This window comes from Calypte anna, chromosome 7 (assembly GCF_003957555.1).
Source record: "Calypte anna isolate BGI_N300 chromosome 7, bCalAnn1_v1.p, whole genome shotgun sequence".
NCBI classification, from domain to species: Eukaryota; Metazoa; Chordata; class Aves; order Apodiformes; family Trochilidae; genus Calypte; species Calypte anna.
Window position 1 is genome coordinate 13568828 of NC_044253.1, and position 24435 is coordinate 13593262.

General features: G+C 40.1%; 1 protein-coding gene across 1 annotated transcript in view; it reads left to right on the forward strand.

Moving 5' to 3' along the window:
- The first annotated feature begins 1762 nt into the window (after positions 1–1762).
- The window catches only part of CNTNAP5 (contactin associated protein like 5), a 263642-nt gene continuing 240969 nt past the window's right edge, over positions 1763–24435 (forward strand). Inside the window, exon 1 of the mRNA XM_030454114.1 lies at positions 1763–1821. Coding sequence (XP_030309974.1) covers positions 1763–1821 — 59 coding nt within the window. The remainder of the gene's footprint in view (positions 1822–24435) is intronic.

Below are 24435 nucleotides of genomic sequence, written 5' to 3' on the forward strand. Positions count from 1 at the left end.
CATGCGTATATAACATATGCACCTATAACCAAACAAACAACTGAGCTGGGGGCTCTTTAAAATGTTCCTGCCACAACAGTACCCAAAAGAGGGGGGAAAGGAAAAAAAGAAAGAAAAAAAAAAAAAAAAAAAAAAAAAGGGACTTTTTTTCCTTCAGGCATCAGATTTACTCCGTGCCTCTGATGCTCTGATGCTTATCAACAACGCGTGAAGATTGCAATAAGGATCCTCCCTGGAAGGCGAGGAGGAGTGACTTCCAGGGGGCTGGGAGGAGGTGGAGTGCAGCGCGGCTCTCGCCTATAAGGAGGTGCCCAGCTCCCGGCTGCTGCTTCCCAGCCGCATCTCGGAAGGTGAATTTCAGCGGCAGCAGCAGGGGAGCAGAACTGGGAGCGAGATCACGATCAGAATCGGCGTGGGCACTACCGCCGGCATTCGCAGCGGCTCCGCCGAGGGCCGCGGAGGAGAGTCCCTTGGCCGCCCCCGGCTCCGGCTCCCCCTTCACCCGGAGTGCCTGGATGCTGGATGGAGTAAATGAGCGGAGGAAGAGGGAGCGCACAGAGGCTGAGAGGCGCTCAAAGAGCGGGACCGGGAGACACAGGCGGGCGGCTGTCTTTCCTCTCCGGGGCTGAACATGGATTCCCGAGCCCTCGGGGGCTTCACCCTGATGCTCTTCAGTTTTTGGCATCTAGGATTAACTGCAACAAATTGTGAGTAGCGGAAGCGCAAAGGAGTTGCCTGGGGTTGGGGCGGGGGCGGCGGGCAGGGGGAGAAAGAGAGGCGGAAAACTCCACGAAAAAGCGGTTTATTGCAGTATAACCCCCAAGAAAGTTAGCCGGGCTCCGGTGTGCTGATGGAGCTTAGAAATGCAAAGTTGCGGCCAGATGCAGGGATTGCTCGCCACCGTCCTGCCGGTGTGAACGGGAGCCGCTTAAGAGCCTGTAACGAGCCGCTCGCAGATTTTCCCTCATGGTTTTCTATCCTTCCGCTCGCCGCATATTTTAAATTTTTTTTTTTCTTTCTTTTTTTTCTTTTTTTGCGGTCAGTGTCGCTACTCCTGGCCCTGCCTCTGCTGCCCGCCGCCGGCTGGGACGGGGCCGGAGCCGTGCGCCTCTGCCTGCTGGGCTGGAAGGGCTGCTCCTTCCTGCATGAGCTGATGCTGCCAGGGTCTTGCGGGCGCAGCCTCGCTCCAGCCTGGCGGAGCAGCGCTAGTAGCACCAGGAAGCCTCCCCCGACCCGGCCCAGCGGGTACCGGCGGTTCCCGCAGGCGCGGCTGGGTCCCGAGGCGTGCTCGCCATTCCGCCCCCCCGCAGCATCCCGGGTGGGAAATCACTGTTGGCTTCCTCTTCCTCAGGAGATTCCCTCGTAAGTTTCCCCAGTATCGCTACTGGCCCTAAGGGTGGTGCCAGCGGGCGGGAGCCTCCCTCCCGCCGGGCTTTGCAGTGTCGCCGCTTTACGGGCGCTCCGGCGAGGGCAGTGCCGCCGGTACCTGCAGTGCCGGGTGAGCCCTGGAGCTCGGAGGAGGGAGGGAGGAAGGGAGGGATGCTCCGTGACCTGCTCACCGGCGACAGCACGGGGCGGGGGCGGCCGATGTCGCAGGGAGCGGGGCCCCGCGGTGCGCGGCCTCCCCCGCGGTGCGCGGTCCGTCGGGCGGAGCGGGGCGGGCGGTGCCCGTCGGGGCGCGGTGGGCGCTAGAGGGCGCTGTTGCCCCGCCGGCGGCGCGGGGCGGCCCCGCTCCCGGCCCGGTGCCCGAGGCTGATGTGCGATGCCGGCGGTGCCCGCCCCTCCTGCCCGCTTGCCGACTGCTTCCGAGGGAGCCCAGTGGTGAAGGCGGTGAACTTTTTTCTTAATTTTCCCCCCCCCAACTATTTATTTTTTTCAATTTAATTAAATTACGGTTAAGATGTTTCAATATTGTGCACGAATACTAAATGGCTGGCGATTTAAGGCTGAGTCTTGCCATTACTGATGCACTCATAAAGTTAATTCCCAACACTTAAAAAGAAACTCTACAGTAATGAGTTTTACTATTTCACGGGTGACAGTTTAATTTCCCAGTGCCAATAAACATTTCCATTGAATACACACTGTTTACTAAATATTTAGGAGTGAATCTTTTTAAAACATAATGATCAATGGTTTTATTATACTGTACAGATTTTACTTATTCATTGAGCAATGAATTAGCATGGAATCAGCTGTAAGTGCTTTCCCAGGAGGCAAGTGAAGGAGCCTGTGAATCTGTAATAGCTACAAGTTCCCTAGAAACCTCATTAGATTCGCATGTGAAGATATCCGTGTGCGTGCACGGACCTCAATAATTGCATCCAGTATGAAAATTCATCACCTTCTTAAATAAATCATCTCTGTATGTTGGAGCTCAGGGAAGCTGTGCTCATTCCGTATGGGACTAAGAAAGCTTATGTATGAGCAAAAATGTTGAACGTTATGTGCTTATAAGTAGTATCTTGAAGTATATTTAAATAGCTACATAAAAATACCTTTGCTTTTAAGGATTACTGCGCTCCCAGGTACCCAGTAAACTTTCCGAAAGGAGAAATTTCACAAATAGGAACCTTCAGCACTGGTCACTGTTGGAACCTAAGATCCTTCTGTTTGAAACCCCAAGTGCCAATAGAAAAGCATTTTTTCTATTCCTTCCTCAGTCTGAACACTTTGGCATAAGGAACTTCATTCAGATGCCTGTGCTGGTATTTACAGGCTACAGCAGGCTTGTTTCTGACAGCTTTTGCAAATGAGAACAGAACTGGGGACAGCATTTACAGTGGAAATGTACTATGCTTCTGGAAGGAAGAACACAGCTTACTTAGGTTTTTTCCTAATACCTAACATGACATTAATTTGAGGGTTTTTTCCTTGTTTCTAAATAAGAAACTCTTAAAAAATAATTCCCTTCTCATTTACTTGGTTTCGGTAAAGTGAAAATCCCGACTAAGTAAAAATCCTTCCCCTCTACCAAGATACTTGGTTCCAGTTTCCTCTTTGATAATAGTTTTTAATTAAACAAAGAATTGCTGAAGAAAGTGCTTTGAAACACAGCTACAGGCTAGGGGTCAGTAGACATCATTATAAAGATCAAAATTACCAAATGCTAATAAAACATAAGAATTCCTCCCACTTAGTTTTTTCTAATAATTTATTATATTATGTAACTAGAGTGGCAATAGAATTTCTCCCTAGGATACCAATTACTAGAAAATGAAGAAATAGCCATATATGTAACAATGGAAATGGATTGCATATGATACCTTGGGGAACTAAAACTTGTACATTCATCATGTAGGCAAGGAGACACAAAGCTTTCCCTGCTATATAACAAATTAATTGCCCTTTAGCTGTGTATTCTATGATCTGTAAACATCAGTACCTTTTACAAGCCTAGATTTCCAGTTTTTTAATGCAGTTTTTTTCTTCTTCCATTTTAAAGTTCGAGGGAGGGGGAAATAGTGAAAATATCTGAAGAGAAATTAACTTAGGTTTTCCCCAGCTGCTTTGATCTTGCAGTTCCGGACTAGTCTGCAGCTGCAGAAAAGAATCAAAGAACCTCAGGAGTGTGTCTGAGGTCCTCCACTTCATCTGGTGTCATGTATCTCTGAATTTTTTCCTATTGTTATTTTAGGCATTATGCTCCCCCTCTTATTTATATCTTTCTTGACTGATTTTTCTCAGACCGATATAAACCAGTGGCCAGATGTATGTAGCCGATTACAACACCACCTGGAGAACCAGCACCTTCTCACTCCTGTCGCACAAGTTATTCTCAGAAATTATGTTTCTAATCCCAGAAGGAGCTTCCTCTTCCTCCTACAGAATCACCAGGATTTATTATCCAGATCAGTAGCACTTGTTATCTGATCATGAGACTCTCAAACCTTCCCCTTAAACCCAGTCATGACTGCCAGTCAAAGCTGCAGAAATTCGGTGTATAGTAGAATCAGATCTCCAATTGAACTTCTTACTGAAATCTATTCTCAGTGTGTCATCCACTGCTCTGAAGTAGATTTAGATGTGGCCTTACAGTAGATGGTCCTTAGTAACTCTATTCAGGTAAAAGATAGGTATTGTGTTACTGTGTTTCTATTGTAAAATAGAAAAAAGCAATCCTTTTGGATTTGAAGAAAACATACAGTTTTTTTGGACAATGAGACCTCTTTTTTTAAAAGGCAGCTTAAGGCAACAAAAGCATTGACTGTGATTTTTAGTCCTCATTTGCAGTGATCCAAATTGATGGTAATTCTGCAGAAGTCAGACAAGTATAAGTGAAAACTCACAGGAGAAAATTTGACTCCAGATACTTGAGGCCATCAAGATCAGTAGGTGTATATAGGATTTGAAATAACATGAATGAGAGCTGACAGGTCAACAGTGGCAAAGGCAAGAGGTCTGTTAAATGCTGACCTTTCTACCCATGTGGTCAGAAATGCCAAGTTTTGAAGAGTTCTGAAATAAGTATAATATTGATCATTTGATTTCTGTCTATGGTTTATTTGCTTACAGGCTGAGTAAAGTGGACCAGACATATCTGGCTTTTTCTCTGGCTCCGGTACTGAAGCATTCTGTACAAGAGACTAGTATCTAGGCCTGCTTTCCTCCTTTTAGTTTTGTAGAAGGAGAAAACCATATACAAAAGTCTTCAAGCTTTTAGATGCAGCACTAAAGAAACGGTACAGAATCATGATATTTCCTGAGAGAAAAGCTGTGAATGAGATTCCTGCTGCGGAAAAGTCTGAGGGACTGACTTTTGCATGTCTGTCATTATCTAATATTAATATTAGTCTGATTCCACTAGTACTCCTTGGGTTTGGATCAGTCTTACAGGTAGTCTTTCCATGGACTGCAAGGGTCATTGGATTCTGCATCCACTAGGCAGATGGAATTGCCAGCCTGCAGGAATTAATCTAGGGTTATTATCATTGCAGTGTCAAATACATTGTTGGCATTTTTATTTTTTTTTTTTCTCTTAGTGTAGTGCAAATGCAGAAGGATTTCTCATATAAATTAACAGCAAGAACAAATTGTTTTCAGAAGTGCATGTTACAAAGCATAGACTTCAAGTGGAAAATGTGGTGATTCTGGGTGGAACAACAGACTAGTGAAGCTGTCAGCACATGGCAACTGCAAGCTTCTGCCAGCACCATAGTGAGTGTAGGACTGTTGAATGGTTTTTAATAACTATAATAATTATTTTATCAAAAGAAACCAAGGCAGCAAATCATAAGTAAGCCTGGAGATATGTTTCCACATTGATTATACATTTAAATATGAAAAATAAATCCTTTAGGGTCAACTGAGTTGATCCCATATGGTGCACTCATGTCCCATAATCTGTTGTAAGATCATATTCATATTTGTGCTCCTATATATATTTGTTTTTAAATCTATAAATTACTCTCCTTTTCCTCTTCCTCTCCCTCTCCTTTTTCGTGCTTCTATTTGAAGCAAGTGGAGTTCGGGCAGCAGAATACCGAAATGAAAGCAATCTAAAGGCAGTGGAAGTGTGGGATGGCATCTATTTATTTTTATCCCCCAAAATGCATTTTCTATAAATGTGACAGGTTTCAGCTCATTTGCTAAATTGGAATAACTGTCTTAGCCCCCCTGCTCTGGGAGAGATTAGAATGGGAAAAAACCAGCACTTCATGGTGCCAGGTAACCTGCTGTGAGGGGTTTTTTGGTTTGGTTTTTTTGCTTGTGTTTTTTTTGTGTTGCTTTTTAGATAATCTAGGACTCTTCAGGGTTTTCCTACTCCCAGAACTGGGGTAAAATTATTCTAGTCCAGTACATCCAGTACATTCACTTTTTCAGACTGCTGCTGTCATACTCATACAAGGGCCACATTTACATTGTGTATTTATGATGGGGTTCTTGCTGGACAAATTTCTTCCTGGTCTATGCAGGATGGAAGGATGCAAAAGAACAGGTAGATCTGCATGAATATTTTCTTTCTTCTGTCAGTAAATTGTCTTTAAGAGACATGGACTGGCTTTATTCAGTCTGCACTAAGCTCCCTCTACTGACACAAAGAAAAGAGGGGACGAGAGTAGTGTAATCCTGATGTAATAAAGGTTTGAAGTTACAGGAAATTCTTTAAGGCTTTGAATACATCACTGATAAAGTGGGAAGCATCAGTAGACCTATTAGCAAGTCTCTGTAGAGTCAGGGGAAAACAAGAAAATTTTTGTACACAGTGCTAAGCTGATATCATTGATAATTTATTTCCTTGTATTAATCTTATCTCTGCGTTTTCTAATTGCCCCGTGCAAATTCTTGTGGGCTGATAATGCCATCTGTTCACTGGATTGGTGCAACTGACGATGTTTTAAATGATGAAAACAATGCAATATAGAGTGTGGAGGAAAAAGGAGATGCCAAAACATTGATTTATTTTTAGTTTTAATTATCTGCTCTGTGAAGGAGTTACAAAAAGTAATTTGTAGTTCATAGTATGGTGATCTGTCTTTCTAAAGGGATATGTAGAAAATATTTCAGATTTGAGCTGGAATTTGCTCCAAAATAAAAGAAGAGATAAATAAAACGAGATATCATGAAGCCATTTGTAAATTTCATGAAGGATCTTGCCTGATTGTTATTCTGGGAGAGGAACCCCTATTCTTCTCTCTGTATTTTGACTCTGTGTGATAGTAGCTCCTCTACATTTTTACAAACGTGCTGGAACTCTGATGACTTGGTCCATTTTCTATAGAGATTTGTGCTCAGAGATTATCAACACAGGTTTTGAATAAAGTAGTGGAGGTCTGTATGAACCTGCCTATTTACCATACTAAACTGATATTAGAGTACTGTTTTCTACAATTTTTATCCTAAAGAATATCTCTGGTAGCATTCTGGAGAACACCTCTCTTTTGACACTGGTGCTTATAGTTTAGCATAGAGTTCCAGTGCATGAAGCAGAATGCTATTCCATATTAACCAGTGTGGCACAGTAAGACTCGGCCTGGAAAGGAAATAGATGTGTGCATTTTCATTCTCTGTTTTATTGTGTGTACTAAGGAGGATTGAGTGTTGACCCCTAGGAATTCTGGAGTATAAATTTTACCTCTAAAACTATTCAGTGCACTGTGTTGCCAATATGGTAGTAAATAATAATAATAATTTTCAAATGGGTAGAATCCTCTCTTTGTTCCCAGCTGGGCAATAAGGAGTTGATAAATGCTTTGCTGCATGGATAAGAATTGACAAGTTCCATTTACTTCTGCTCTAAACGGTGAGGCATTGTTCCTCGATGACAGTGGCTCTTCACTGATGACAGCTCATCAGCAGCCCCAGGAACAGAGACAAATACCTTGATCACCAGTGACATAGCTGTAGTCATTCCCAGATTAGTTCAGTGATATCTCTATATGTTTGGGCTTAAATTGCCCCCAATTCTGATGTAGGTACTATGAGCCATTGCTCTCTGTTCTCCTTCTGGGTCATAAAACTAACCTACCAAGCATTAATAAGGCCATTTTTTTCCTTCCCTCCATGCAAATTCTTCACTGCAAAAGGAGGGAAAATGTCATTTTTTCTTTTTAAAGGACAATATCTAATGTGTCTATAATGTTATACATAAGGAAAGGAGCAGGAGATTCTGTTCTTTGCAGTTTAAGGCATGAGGTCATAGAGGATCTTCTTGGAATTTCCCATTACTAGTGGCAGCTTCCTAATGCACTCATTGAGGAGGTCTGAATTAATGGTCCAAGTGAGTCATCACTGAACTGTTAGGAGTAACATATTCATTTTCAGTAATCAGGATTGATTTACAAAGAGGAGAAAAAGGACTAAATTTGTTATGAAAATGCGTGTTGCAGTTTTTTCCCTGGATGAATAATTCATCCGCTTCTAGTATCCCTGAAAACAAACTGTGCACATAAGAACCCATTAAAAAAGTTAATCCCACAAATGGCTAAACGTGGGGAAAACCAGCTTTTGTTTTAAAAGGTAGATTTGCTCAAATCTTCTTTAATTTGATTTGCCAGTGGGCTATAATTTAAGTCAAACAAGTTAACAGCATTACATACTATATGAAAGCCTAAATATTTAATAGATTATGAAGAATGCCTGCCCAAAACTAGGGACCACTTGTTCCCCATAGTGCAGAGGGTAAGCTAAACACACCAGAAACAGCAGGAAAAAATTGAGGGGAAACTTCAGTTCACAGACTATGGTCCTTTAAAGCTGGCCTTGGGAACAACTGTGCACAACTATTCTAAATAAGTTTCTAAGGAAACGACCTCTATGAGCCATGCTAGTGATTTTTTAATAGCTGTAAGAGTCAGGGCCACTCTCCTAGTCAGAGCAGGTGCTCTGGAACATGCAGGATGCTGCATACTCAGATAATCTCAGAGGAGATCTGTCAGCAGGAAGGGGAGCCCTGGCACCTCTATGGGGACTGGTGCTTCAGAGGAGCTAACCTGTTCTGTCTAAAACTACTTAGGAAGTCTCTGTAAAAAGAATTTGAACTTGAATGTATTGGATCCTAGGTGGGCATTTTACCACTAGGCTGCTGTACTCTTGGTGCAGCTGATTATCTAGACACTAAACAGGCAAGGAGGGAGAAACCTTACACAGAAAGAACAGTGCGGTTGGGTTTTTTCATACCTGCCCCCCAAAATTTAGGGGGGTTGGTTTTTGTTACTATTTTTAACTTTTCTATCAGAATGCTTTGCATTTTGATTTTAGAGGAAGAACCTCCTCCAGCAATCCATAGCAAGATTAAACAGTTATGGTGTTTTTCACAGAGATTGTTTGTTTAGAAAAGAAAATGAAAATTTGATGAATTTTAATCAGCTGTAGCTTGCAGCATTCAAATATTTATAGATTATCAAATTCCCTTTTCCCAGCTCTGCTTCTTAAGTGCAGAGTTCATCTTATATATAATATTAATACTCATTATTCTTGGACAGTTATTCACTGTATTCTTGTACATGCTCAGTTAATTTAGGACCTGGTCTAATCTTCCTGAAAATGAAGGGAATGACTCGTATTTGAATTTCAGAAGTCAGTTAATCCAGTGTGTAAATCCTTGCTATTGTTCTCCTCTGAAGTTTATTTTCCTTAAAACTTGTCTGGTAATATATGCAATACAAGATGTGTTTGTGCCTGTCAGTATGAAGATCTATTAATTTTCCTGATGGTTGATGCTTCTTTGGAGCATATCATATGAGAGAGCATTGGCCTGCCCTTTTTTCATATTCTATGCCAACCTTGTATCCAACTTACTGACAACACAGTAATTGCACACTTTTGCATTTTTCTTTGCATTTTTTTACCAACATTTGTTCTGTTTCCTGGGTCCTCCTGTTGAGGTGAATACTAGCCACTATTGAGATTACATTGCAATAATATTTTTATACACACATTACTTAAATGCTCTGAAAAGCTGATAGACCGAGGCTGTTCCTGGTTGCCTTCTGCCTGGAAGGTATGAGCTCACGTTGCTGGTGCTCCTGGATAGACATGAAAGCTTCTTCCAGCTTGGATAACATACAGCTAGCTTTTTGCTAGTAATATTAGGTACATGAGGTTGCTCATGAAAATGTACAAAAGCTCTCACAGGTCTACTTAAAAAAATTAAATCCCACTTTTTTCCCCATCTCTAGCTGGCTGCTCTGAAGAAATGCATTGAGTCGTTTTTGTTTTCTGTCTCAGTTTCCTGGTGGCGAGCTACTGTATGATTTCTGTGCTCTAGGAAAGCCACTAAATATGTAAGAGTTTGGCTGTGCCATTTATGTGAAGTTTATAGGCTGGAATATTGGGTATTATGAGAAGTAAAGGATGAATGGAATTGGGCCAAAAACTAGTACTGTCAGTCATTCCCGAGTTCCAAAATTCCCTAAATGACTCAGACTTTTTAACTATAACATTAGATTTCTTTGAAGTTATAAACTCCTCTCTTAAAATCTACATCTGGTAGCTGGTACTGTTCCCTGGGACCTCCTCCATAGAGGCTGTGCAAGAGTCGGAGCAGTCTATTTATTGCAGCATTGTGAGCTTGGATTGCAGTCTTCTTTACACACCTATATTCATATTTGCAAAAGCCCAAACATTTTTGGGTTCAGACAAGCAAAAGAGATGTGCTTTTCATCTGTGCTTTTGCTAAGGAGCTGCAGTTGGCTTTGTTGGGCAAGGTCAACCAATGTGAAAGATGTGGCCTACTTTCTTGAGACCTCAGCAGGATAGATAGAAAAAAGATCTGCTCACTAAATGATGTCATTTTCCACTTTTGCTTATGGAAGGAGGTACCAGCCTCTGTGACTCATCCTATTTCACAGCAAATACATGTTATATCACCTGCTCTGACAGGCCTGATCTAAACCCCACCAATTCTTTCATTGTGTCTGGACATCCATGACTTGTGTGAATTAAATAAGGAAGTCCTGATTTGACAGCCTTTCGCTGATTGCAAGCAGACAATGAGTCAGAGCTAAAACAGAACAGATTTTCCTCCTACCCAGGCCAACCTTCAGCCCCTAACCTTAGTAAAATCTGATTTATAGTGCCTGTTTTTTTGCAACTATATCTAATTAGCACAGGCACCGAGGTCACAATTCTAACAGACTTTACATGGAAGCACCATAAATACAAGTGCAATTATCTGTTTTGCTGTTGCACTGAAAAATGTTGCATAAGAAAATTAACATAACAACCCCAAAGTGTGAGGATGACAGTGTGGTCATTACAGAAGAGGTTCCATCTTTAAACTTGAAAGGCTAAGGTTTGATACTTGGCTTTTTTGAAAATTTTCACGGGCATCGTTAGATTGCTTTCAGCTTGAGTTTACATGATTTATCTCATTTGGGCTAAATGTTCATCTGTTCTAGTGTATACAGACTTACACCTTAAAACAGGGTTTGGAGGAAGAGGCCCTTATGCTGGGCAATAACTTAATATAAGCAATAATGCTGTTAGCACGCTTCCTCTGAAAGTACTGACTGCACCAAGAAATAATGGAGTCTGTAATGCATTGTGATTGTGCTGGCTTTCCCTAGTGACTTCCACAGGGATCTGTATGCATCGACTTTGAGGATCTTTGTGTAAATCTACAATTATGCAGTTTTCAATGTGAGAACTATGGCCTTATTGTCTGTGAGCCAAGGAAACAAAACAATTATTTTTTTCTTGTAGCATTGAGCTCTTCCAGTAATTTCTGTGTAGCATGTGGGTAGAGCTAACTTGTTTCTCCCAACAAGTGCATATAAGGTTGTGCTGAGTCCTGCACTGATGCTAAATTAAAATTGTGTGATAGAAAAGGTGCATTCATGTTAAGTTAAAGAATAATAACCAGTTTAATGTGTCTATAAAGTGCTGTCCTGAGATTGCCGAAAGAACTGCATAAGAGGAGGGTTATTCCCTTTTATTTCTTACATTAAGGAGAACTGTAATCTTAGCTTAGAGGAAATTTAGAGCAAATCTATAAAATCATGTTCTAGCTAAGCTTTGTAAATTCCAAGACAGGCACTTAATTCAGTGTTCAGGCAGGGAGAAAAACAGTTCACAGCTGGAAATGCCTGTTCTTCTCTTCCATAAGATGCACAGTGAAGGGTAATTGATTTAGACTCCTTCAGGATAGGTTTTCTATGTTAGCAAGTATGAAGCACAAGGTCTTCATCCTGGTAGGAAGATATTTTCATGCCAGTGGTGATAATGGTAAAGTCCCTGCTCTGAAGAGTACATATGAATACAAATGCATTGTCTATTTCTTCAGCATATTTCTAAGTGTGTCAATGAGTGGTGGCAGTTTTTGATGTCTTTGAGGAAATAGCTAGTTTGATGAAAATAGCTAGACTGGTCTGGAACTAGTAAACCAATCCTCCAACCTTTAAAGAATTAAGTGTTTTTTTGAGTAGCCCTTAACTAATTTGAAGAAACCTTGTCAGCTGATATTGAAGGTAGCACAGTTTAGTTCTTCTTAAATATCTACAGTCTATGTATAACTGTAGATTTTCTTCAACTAGGAAATACTGGTGATGGAAAAACCCTCCTCCTTCACATGTCTGTAAACTCCTTTTGAGGGTAAATACGTGAAGGAAGGTGGGAGTCATTCATGGTATGCCAAAGCACTACATTAATCAGTAAGTCCATTTGTTTCATTGTAGCTATTCTTGAATGAAGCAAGAGTACCAAAGAGAAAGACTGAGGCTAATAATAGTATGTTTAAAGCCAAATGCAACCATATGATTATCCCACTCCATGATAGTTTTGTTGAGTGATTAAGAACTTCTTCCTGCAGTATTCTTACATTTACTAGCAAATAAATTTTGTGCTTATACTTGGTGTGTTATGAATAAACAGCACAGAACACATGGCCTCACGCCATATACTGAAGTGACCAAGAAGATCAAAGCAAAGTGAAACAGTCATCATCTATGCAAATGAACAAGGCTTAGGGCACATCTGCTTATGTTAAGTCACTAATTTGATGGGTTGGTTCTTTGATTAAGCTTCCCTGGGGGGAAGGAAAGATTTAATTAAAAGATTTGTGGGAATTCAGAATAATAAGTCACATCTATTTTATCTCTGCCAGAGCCCTGGAAAATTGTTGGCTGCTCATTGAACAGCAAACAGGAAAGCAGGACCACCTCCCTCACCAGTTTGGGTCTTCCCATCTGCACTAATCACTGTTGTCAGCCTTCCCCCTCCTGACAGCAAGTCAGCAATGTCTGCTATTTGCTGTTGCTCTTTTCTGGCTTTGTCCTTTATTTCTTTTTCTAGGGAGGCCAATTTCAATTATCCCAGCTCATCAAAGACCTGCGATCTGGCAGGCTGTAACATCAAGCTACTTAGGTGTTGTGGTATCAGTTCAGCTAGATTAAAAGCTGAGTCTCTCAAATATTGAAATGGTGGTAGTATCAAGGGTCTGTTGAACAATTAAGGTAATAGAAAAGACCATTCTGAATACAGAAAAGCACTGGTAATTTACAGATCAGTAACGGATTTGTCTCAGATGGATGTCTTCTAGAAACAGCTGAGTAGTTTTCTAAGGTTGTTGGTCAGTTCTGATGAAAGAACAAGTGAGAAAGTGCATCTAGTGCTGTTTCTAAGAAAGAGTCTTAGGGGAAATTGTATTTCAGATCACATGTTTCTGTTACCGATACTCTCTTTAACATTTAAATACTTGCCTTTGCAGTTTGAAAAACAAATGGCTAAGATCTCTAATAGGACTATTGAGGTTAATTTTTACAGTATAAATGTGTTTCAGAGTCCAGAGGATTTATTTCTAAGCATATCATGTAGAAAAATGATTGGGTACTTCAGCAATGGTAAACAGGATGAACTGAAATGAGCATTCTCTCTGCTCACTGAATCCAAATGTTCCAGAAAACAGGATCAGAAGCCAGAAGGAGGAAAAGTATTTATACTTCCTAATAGACTCTGAATATCAAAAAGTATGTAGAACTGATTAAAATTAATTCTCCCTCTTCCCCCTTATTTAGGGGATTTTTTTTTTTTTCTGTGATCTAAATGTTGATTTCTTCACCTTGAAATCAGAGAATGCTCAGGTCTGGTGATGAGATATAAATCTTCAAGATATGCTGCTCCTAAATTCTGATGACTATTCCAGACTATTTGTCTTGAATATGTATGTCCCGAACTTTCTACTGACTTCTGTGCGTGCATTTACCTGTATAGAACATTTTAATAGAAAGTTGCACATGTGTGTAATTTCAGTTCTTTGCTCCTTGTTGTTGTTTTTACAGAAACCCATTTCTTTACAGTTACCAGATGAAATCCATTTGTTTCCACTTTTTATTATTGCCTTCATCAAACTCTTTCCTTTTGGGTATGGAATAATTAGATTTTAGTTTCAATATTCTGTTTAATTTATAAACATTTAGAATTTTTTTGGAAGACGAGTTATTAGGAATTTTACCCTTGCATTACTTTCCAAGAATTTTTCTGATTTTTGACTTTCTGTCATTCATCATTTAATGGTGTCTAGTGAGCACCTGATGCTATGCAATACCAAGAAAAAACTATGATGGGCTAAAGGAATCTGCTGTGATAGAACTCTTCTTGTTTTACCAAACAATTAATGCATAGATATTTTTCTGTGTTGTGAGGGGTAGACTCATTTTAAGAATACCATGTCCCACTTTAAGAATACCAAAAAAGTTGCCTAAAAAGGGGCAGCATGAGTTACCCAAGAACTTTCTGAGCCCTCTGCTCAAGAGCCTGCTTCTCTGTCTAGTTAGGAGATGGATTCTGAAGGCCCTTCCTGCAGGCCATGTACTCTCATTTCTGTCTCCAGCATTTAGTGGGGTCCCTCACAAGGTTTCAACTTGTCACACTGCCAGTACTGACCTGTTTCTTTTTTCTTTTTCTTGTTTCCTTTTGCTTGTTCCGTTCACCCCTCTGATTCAATGCCTGATCTGTGTCTCAAAGAAACCAAATGGAGAGCTGCTTTTCCTCCCCCAATCTAATTCTCATCACTTTAAGTGCAGTATCAGTGTCCTCTGTGTCCTTTGGGCTTTACCACCATAGACTCCCCTGGCTTTCTGCAGTCCAGCCTGCCCCAATCTTGCTACTTCTTCCTCAAGATTATATACAGTTTTGAAACACTCCACGTCATGCTGATAGGTACAATCTTGCCTCTCTGCTGTTAGAGGTGGTAAGATGAGAAGTTTTGGTTTATGGTGGAAATTGATGTGAAGATAGGAGAAATGGGGAGTATTTTTATACAATAATGAAAAGCACCATGAACATTCCGATTTTAGAAAAGTCACCTTCCAAACAGAGACAAAGCCTTTGTTAGAGGAGAGGAAAATACATAGTTTTATTTGAAACAGCACATCAAGTTTGCTTATGTTCATGCTGAACAAGCAGCTCAGACAGCAGAGTCTGTTTTATCTGCTTCAGTCTAGCAGAACTCTGCTATATCCATTGATTGTTTGGCTCTGGAAAGTCCTTTCTTATAAGTCATAAGGTCCAAAACCTTGTAGAACCTGGTATTCAAAGATAATCCCCATTTCCTTTGTATGCTTTTGTTTTTGCACACAGGTATAATATGTATAGAAACATACACAGATAATTATCCACACTTCAGGTATATGTATGTACATGTTTATATGCAAATATGTACTTACAAATAAATATATATATGTTATGTGGCAGTTTTCAGCTATTCATACCCCCAAAATATTAAAAGCCTGTACCATGCTAAGAGAACAACAACATGCTTCTCTAGAGACTGGAGAGGTTTTTTACATTTCTCCATCTGCCTCTTTGTGAAGCAGAGACTGAGTCTTTCTTTTGACCTTGTCTCATTTAGCATCTCATCTGAAAAGTTCAGGTGCTAAATTTTGAATTTGTGGGATTACAGTGTTTAAGAACATTCTGTAGTTAAATCTATTGTATAAATATGCTATCTACAGACTTATCCTCTCTGTGAAAACTTTATGATTTTCTTATGCAGTAATAAGGATTTTAAATTACTTGACAATGACATTATTAACAAAATAGAGGTCTTTCTTGTGCAGGCTGGAGCAAGCTGCCAACTTGTTTTATGCCCCAGATTCTGCTGGATCCTGCTGCATACTTTTCAGAATTGAGAACAGCGGCTTGATAGTGCTTAAATCTTGTTTTTCCTCCTCAAAAATGCTGACCCAGTCAAGCAACAGAAGACTTTTCATGGAATGTTTTGACCTACCATTGAAGTTAATCAGTTTACTGAATTTCGTATCTATATGGCTCCTTTTATCTTCCAATGTTCAGAATCACAACCTATCTTATTTGGCAAACAGTTATTAATTCAGCTTAAGTTCTGTTTTAAAATGAAGTGGGAGGAGAATGGAATGACAGCAAACAAGCATTCAAGATAAAATTTTCACAGAAGGACAGGATTTTTTTTTTTCTCCTTAGATGTAACTAGCTTCTTCTATGAAATATGCTGTGGTGGGATTTTTTTTGTTTGCTTGTTTGTTTGTTTTTCTTTTCCATTGGGAGCTGTTGTAAGGTAAATATTTAGTATATTGTATCGTATGTATGAAGGTGAATATAAAAATTGTATTTCTGATAATGAAGCATGGTTACAAATATGCAATTGCCAAGAATAGAAAGTTGACTATTAAGGAAAATGAACAGATACAAATATTTGAGCCATCATATTGAAAAAAACCACAGTTTTTCTTCCTGCATCATGGAGACGTAGTTACTACAGCAAAATAGTGAAAATACAATATGAAACAAGCAGATTTGCATGAATATTCATAAGCACACATGTGCCTACACCAACACATTGACACACTGTACATCAAAGAACAAGCAAGAGCCCTGAAACAGCACTTTGGAGGCTCTGTGCCAGAGCCCTACTGTGTGCTATATCCATATATACAGGTTGTAAATATCCTATGGCTTACTTTGCTTCTTCTTGTTGGCAAACACAGGGCTTAAGTGGAATGATCCACAACTACCCTCAGGTGTCTCTTGTGCTTGCTTTTCTGGGTTTATACAGTATCTTATTTTTCATCCCTAATCTCATTACCTTGCATACTCCACGGGGAGCTGCACAGGACTCCTCTCTGCCAATAAGACAAATCTACTTGCTTTATTTTGCCTTTCATTGTGGCATCTCCTCCAGTGGTTTGTGTGTAGATGTGTCACTGAGAAAAATACCAGCACAGGATGATGAGGGGAATACTTCTCAATTGGTGTCTGAAGTAATTGCCACAAATTTTTCCTGTTAGTCTTCTTTCAAACATGTCTTCTTGTAGCATTTCTAATATGGCATTTCCTCATTTCACCTTAGTCCTGTATCGTGTGTCTTGGCTCATTGACCATGCCAGGAATGACTTAAAGTGGGACATGAAGCCAGTGGTATCCTCCTGTCTGCCAGTTCTAGAAAGCAGAAAACAGCATGTTGCCAGGGTTTCCTATACTTTTTTCTAGTAAGTCAGCTGGCAGAGCAGCTCAACTATCTGCCATCTGAATTACAGAAGGCACTCAATAGGAAAGCTCGAATATTTTTTTCCTGTATAGTGTTTAACTATAGTTTTAACTAGTTAAATACTTTTAACTATAGTTTAACTATAGTATTTAGTATAGTTTTCAGTATGAAATGCAAACTGGGACTTCCATGGCTCTTGGAGAATGAGGGAAGGAGGCTACTTCATGTTAGTATGAAGTGTATGGAGCTGCAGATCCAGGAGACCATAATTTCTCTATAGATGGGTCCTGGTTTCAGAGTCCATGACTGGAGCTGAAGATATCCACAACACAATGGCTCTCAGAGCAATATTTATCCTGGTAGAAAACTGATCAGAAGGATGAAGTTTACCTTTGAATGTTAAATGTTGTTTGAAAATAAAACATGGATTCTGGTGACTTCTTGCTGAGAACTGTCTCGGGTAGAGATAAGTGGAGATGTGAAGGAGAAAGAGTTAGAAATCTCCTTTTACCTTTTCACAGGGACATGGGCTCCAAAAGCCATTAAAAGACGGAGTGTATGCAGCAAAAGAGCTGCACAGAAGTAATTATTTATGCTATGTACAAAGTCCCACTGGAGAAGTGGGCTAAGTGGGTCTCAAAGTATTCTTATATGTAAAGGTTTTATAGTTTGAAAGAAAAGATTTGCTACTGAGAAATGAGCTTGATTTGTTAATAAAAAGGAGGCTTCTTGTTTAGTTTTATTATTAGTTCAAAGAGCCAAACAGTTAGGCTTCCTTTTCTACTCCCTTTATTTCTTTGCTTTCCTTCCCTCCCCTTTTTCATTTCTTATCTTTGTAATTTTCTCAGAGCTGGAGTAGTTTAAAAAGAAAATTAGTCTCTCCGTTTGGAGGGAGAGAAATAGAGAAGCAGGAAGGAAAGACATGATGATTATTTTTCACTTCAAAACCTGTTTCAATTTTTTAACATAAAAATGAAAATTTCAATTCAAATGGAAATGTACCATTCAAAAAAACTTGAGAAAATTAGGCAGAGTTTTTCCTCCTCTATTCTGTAACATTTATTTTACTGTCTCTCCTGCCTATCATGAGGCTAGAATTCTCTGCCATTTAGCCTGGTAGTAGCAGTGGACTCAAACATGATTTATCAGGTAGTGGATTCAGCCTTGTATCACCAAAGTGACTGGAGATTTGTCATCATTTTAGCATGCTGGCCTGATCAGGTGATGCTGTAAGATTCCTATTGCTGCTCTGCATTATCTTTCGTGTCTTGCAATTTGTGCTATTCATACAAATTGCTCCCAATGATGGTATTCAAAGCCAAATTTAAACATACCACTAAACCATGGGAACATAGCATATAACAAGCTACAAAGAAATTTAAGAAGTATTGGATCATATGATCACCTCTGGTTCAAAAATACCTAATGAATGGTAAATGCAGTTCAGTTCAGCTAAATGTTGAATAATGAGCTCAGAAACAATGATGAAAGAAAGTGGATTTGATGAGAGGGTAGCAGCACAGTGAGTGAGGAGTATATGTGGGAGTTATTAAAGGCATGCTTCCTAAAACTTTGGAGCAACAACTTAGACTTGCTGCAGAAGAACAGCTTAGGCAAAAGAAATATGCAGCCAGAGGAAGGCAAGCCACAGTGTGTTTACTTGGACTTCTGCAGAGGTGAAGTAAGATTCCCTTCACAGACTGGAAAAATTACTCGTGTGTGCCATAGGTTAATCTGATATTTTACTTCAAATTTTATCTAAATCAGGAGGGAGAACAAGAGCTGTCAGTCAGATTAATGAAGGGTTATAGCACCCTCCTTGGGAGGGAGAGTAGAATTACTGTTAATTGTGGGCTAAGTGGGTCTCAAAGTAGCTCATAACCTTCCAATTAATACCACCTATGTGCATCGTTTGGTATGATAAGAGTGGGTCAAGTCCTTCCACCCTTGCTCCCAGCCCAATTTAGGCATAACCCCAGTGATGCCCTTTTCCAGCTAAGCCAGGTGGGAAGTATCTGTGTGTTTCCCACCTGGGAGCTGCTTTTTCGGCCACCCAGAGGTCTCCTCCCAGCACCAGCACACAGGTGCACACCTGGATGGGGAAGGGCTTCTGGCTTGAAATCTGAAACCTAGCTTTCCCTTACAGCATGCAGAAAACCTCTAACAAGGCAGGGGTTGGTGTGTCTGGTTGTTTGGGAGGCTAGAAAAGCTGGGGGAAAAGGGCAATGAGTTTCCCCACCTGATGGCAAGGCAAAAGTGTTTTGGGTAGATATTCACACTGAGATGACTTAATTTATGTGTCTGGTTCAGCCCTGTCTAAATGATCTGGACCAAATATACCCTATGGGTTACAGTTCTTGCCCTATTTCTTATTTCCTTCTTTTTCCCCACACAGGGAAAACAAAATGAAAATTCTGAATCAGTGGAAAGTTTTGATATTTCCATTTGGATTGAACTATAGCATCCATTTTTAAAAAATATTTTGCTCTTTAAATAGAATACTTTTTTCTCTAAGAGCTTTCTAAACAAAAATTATTCAGAATTAATATTTCTGTGAAAGGTTTTTGACCAGATTTAGATACTTTCATTACAGCTTTCTCTAGTTTAGCATTTTTAGTTAGAAAAAAATCTTTTTAACCGTGGTGAAATTCAGACGTCCAAATACAACTGACTGTGCCCTGCTCTGCTGAAAGCTGGATAGGCAAGATCTAACCCAGTGGATGCAAAGCACTAACATGTCAACATTTGACATAGTTATTTTCTTCACAGAGAACCTGCCTGTGGAATTGTAGCAAGGGTGCTGAATCTCACTTTCCTATTTGAGCTCAAGAATACAGCAGCAGAAAAGGAAAATTAAGGCTGGAAATCATAGGTGCTGGGAGTTGGTGAGGCAGTCTAAATTATATTGGAAATGGTAGTAGGGTGGGCAGAGGTAAAGAATTGAGCATATTTTGGGGAAAAAAACAACATAAGAATCTATTTGCTATGTTTTTCTCCTTCCATGTGCTTCAATCCTCATTTATCAATGAGAGGACTCTTCAGGTAAAGCCACATTTGCTGTATGTTCTAGTTAATGCTACTTCAACACTTGCTCTCTTTGAGAAACATGCACCTCTATTCAGTCTGTTAGAGGCTTAAACATGTGTTGAGTGAGACAGCAGCTCTTGGCAAGGCTTAAACAGACACTGGCACAGTAGCGCTCCGTTTGTCAGCCCTGATGTGCTCCATAAGCGATTTCTTCAGAAGCATTAAAATGAGAAAACCAGAGATCTCTGTTAGAGATCCTTTCCTTCCCTTTCTTTCATTTATAGCCTCTGCTTGTCTTGTAAGTGGATGTGAGCAAAAATTCTGTCCACCTACAATATAATTTGCTCTGCATGGTGCTGAATGAATAATTTATTGAGCTAACTGTTGGAATACAGCACATCTAAGAATTTGATCAGATATCCTTGACTGCATGGATGAGTGACAGGGAAAGCTGAATGAACTTCCTTCCATCAGTTTTTGTGGTATTAACCTAAAAGTAGTAAAACTGTTAGACCTTTTAGCTCCATATCATCTCTCCCATGAGCCAGGCCACAGAGAAAATTGTATTGTTTGGCAGAGAATTTACTCAATCAATCTAACTATAACTTTATTTCAAACCTTTTTTTGGTCTCTAATATACTTAACACTGCTATCTGCATGTGGAATTGCAGGTAGTTATTGAACATTTTTTGTTTTTTTTTAAATGTGTGGAAGCTTCTGACACGATTTAACGTGTTATATTTATCAGTGCAGGGTCAGCGTTTGTGTCAGCAATGCTGTGTATTTTAAAATGCATGGCACACAAAAATTATTGATCCTTTCAAGAAGCCCAAATGATTTTTAGCTTCACCTCAGGGTCTATTAGCAATGTGGAAAATTGAAAAGGGCTCTCAAGAAAAAAAACTAGCATAAGATTGAAACTAAAACCGAAAAGCTGTCAAGTGGAGAAGTACTTATGAATTATAATGAGCATGATCTAAAGATGACATTATCCTATTGGAGTTTAGTTAAATCTTCACTCCTATCATATGAATCACAAAGGTCCCTTAGAACAAACAAGGCCAAAATAACAGTAGTTTTAGGGAATGATAGAGGCACTACACATTAAATACAGAAGGGATTGGAGTATGATGTGCATCAGGGACAGGGTTGCTTTGGAAGAGTGCCAGAGGAAAGGTCCAAATTATGAGGTGGCTCTGGGCTCCAAGGTATGTTCAGCAGAAATTCTCCTATGGCTGCAAAAAAATTGTTTTTTTTTTCTCCTCTCACACTTATTTGTATATGTTGGATGTTGCCTCCTGAACAGTGCAAGAGTGCTCACATTACAGTTCTCCATATATTTATATCCATGTAGACATTTAACTTCAATTTGCATTTTTCATGAGAGGAGAGACTATTTCTGACACTGTCTGGCTTTAGTTGTGGATTGAGTTCTGTGTTGCACTCCATCTAGGGTGAAAGAAAACCTATTTCTGAAGGTTTTTCAAACACCTTCTGCAGGGCAGCATATTAAGAGAAATGTTAGCATTCACTGGAAATAATATCAAGGAAAATACTATTACTGTATTGCTGGAGTAGAGAGCCACAGTTGGTCTGCAGGCCACTGCTTCCAGGAACTGTCCATAAATACCACTCAGCAGTATTTCAGGTGAAGGGATTTATTTTTTTCCTTCAGGCTGCAGGTATTTTTTTCCATGTTTTCAAGTCTCTTTCATATCACTTCTGCTTTCAAATAAAAACCACTGCAAAACCAGCCCTGGACCTTGGCAGAAGATTTATTCATTTACTTTGATACCCAGAAGGAATACACTCACCTTTGACAAAACAAGTGGATTTTTAAAAAAATTGGTCCCTTGTTGACAGCGGGGGTGAGAAATGCAATGGACGGGAGATTCAAAAACATTTCTAGAATCAGAAGAATGATTCCATCAGACCTGTATTTTGGTGCTACTAATATCGTTTTCCTGGGTATGTTCCAGGTTACATTAATTTAGGTTTGCTGCCAAAGGAAACTATGGTTTTACTGTTGTCAGTGCTGTGGAGACTGGACGCAGAAGGGCACTTTGGATTTTTCTCAGCTTCCATGCATTTCAGAATAAATATACACACTAGAAAATCACTGGCAATAAGCTGTATGAAGCAAGAGGTCTAGCGATTTCCAGATTCAAAATCAGTATGTGAGCAGCCAGCTAGAAAAATCTTAACTTGCAGGTTATCATGAAGTCTACTGTGGAAAAATAAATGCAGAAAAAAGGAGCAGTCTTTACAGCCGCCTTGCTGAATACATCTCAAGTACTGATCCTGCCTTCTAACAGAGTTTATTATTTCTTGGAAATGTTTGCTCTCCCCATACAAATGTATACTTTGTTCATGACTAATACATCAGCTCATGAAGAACTCCTATGTAGATAGCTACAAACTGAATTAATTGAATTGTGATTGATAAAAGCTTGACCAGAGAGGTGATATCATTAATTAAACTGTAATGTGTTAGAAACACTGCAAATCAGTTTCATTTGGCATCATTAAGTATCCCCAGTAAAAACATCCAGTGGTGAATGCTTAGAGCTGAGATTCTGGTGTGATTTCTGTTGGCTTTGCTTTTGCATGGAAGAGGAAGGGGGCCTGGCCCTGGGGGAGTGTTTTCCTGGAAGGGAGACTTGAGAGGGATTAGGTGTTTGTGTTTTCCCTATTCTGAGCACTTGTTTGCCATACAGCAGGTGTGCTGAGGAGGGGTCTCGTGGTCTGCTGGGGATGTTGTCCAGGGCCCTACCCTTCTCCTGAGGGGTCTGAACCTCCTCTCTCTGTACACACAAACTGAGCAGCCTTGTGGGGCTCTCTGTGTGCACACACCAATGCCTGTTACTATGCAAATAAATATTTAGGTCTGAATCTCAGAAGCAATGTCCCCGTACATGTAAACAATATGATTTACCTTCTTTTCTGCTTTATGTGAAGAGTACCTTCAAGAAAAGACCTTGTGTTTGTGTCTTTCTTGTTAGACGTCTGGCTAGCACTGGCTGCTCTGACAAGTTACAGTACTCAAAAAATGTGTTTGAGAACTGGCGTTTATCTCATTACCAATGCTTAGACAGATGCTTTGTTAAAGGAACTTTTTAGATGTCTGAGATCATATGAATCCATCTCTTTTTTTTTTTTTTTAAACTTTTAATTATCATAGAACATTTAATTATTATTTTAACTATCTAAAATTAAAAGCAAGGTTCCTGCAGACTTGATTACAATATATGGGAGATAAAACCTTTCATTTTATTTTAAATACTGCCTGCCTTCAGCACAACATTTTCCTCATATTACTCTTATCCCTTGACAGGGAGTAAGTGCTGTTGTTCTAAAATACACTGTCTCCTTTTCAGAGGGCAGCAGAACACCAATCTCCTATTCAGAAAGCTCCATAAACCACCTTCTTTAGACATTAAATTCCACATTAGGACATAATCTCAAGCCTTGGGAAAAATGAGATGATCATGTCAGGCTGTATCTTACTGCTTGGGAAGCCTTTATCAGGGTAAATGGGTAAGTGTGGTAATTACATTTCTGAGACCTTTCCTCAATAGAAAAACATTTTTCCTTGATTAAAACCTGTTTCTCCTGATACAGACTTTGTGCTTGGAAACAATTGCGAAACAACTGCCAGCAGCTGTATCATTTCATCTTTCATTTTTAGGCCACTTTAGATCACGTTCATTGTTAGGCCTTTCAGATTCTACCACATTTCCTGAAAACAGTGAACTTCCAAATCTTAAAGGAGAAACATGAATGATTTTTCTCATCTGTAAAGTGTGGCTTGACTGCAGTGCTGAAGGCTGCTTGTTGTCCTGACTCGGCACCCTGGAGGAGGGAAGAGAGGGGAGGTCTCTTCCCTGCAGCAAGTCTGAGCTGGCTGGAGCAGAGGGAAGGAGGGGGATGAGCAGGTGGAGAACCTGCTGGAGAAGGACAGTCCTGTATCTGCAAATACCACAGGCCACTAGAAGAGCAGTAATCAGCAGTAATCAGCAGTAATCAGCAGTGTTGCCCTAATGGGAACACAGGCTTTTTCCAGGGACCTAGAGAAAAGAGTGAAAATATGGATGTAACCCAGAGGTTGCTGAAGTTGTAATGAGGTGCTGGACTAACAACAGACCTAAGGAAACAACCTGTCCATTTGGGACAATGTGGAAACATGGGGAGATTTATTAGCCACTATCCCTAAGTTTTCTTTACTTCAAAAAGGTTCTTTATTGTAATTTATATGCAAACAAAATGTTTTTCACGTTGGAAGCCCATTTGGGATTGTGAAGGTAGTTCAGGGAGAAGAGGCAGGCAAGCCTCCGAAGCCCACCTTTGGTTTTTGCCATGGTGGGATCCTGTTGGAGTAGCTTTACCCAGGGCTATGTGTGAAGACTGTGACCTTGCATGGATTTAAAAGCCTCACAGGCTTGTGTCTTTGCATATATTAGTTGTAACCCTACTTTGAATTCCTGCATGTTTTATCCTGCTACTTC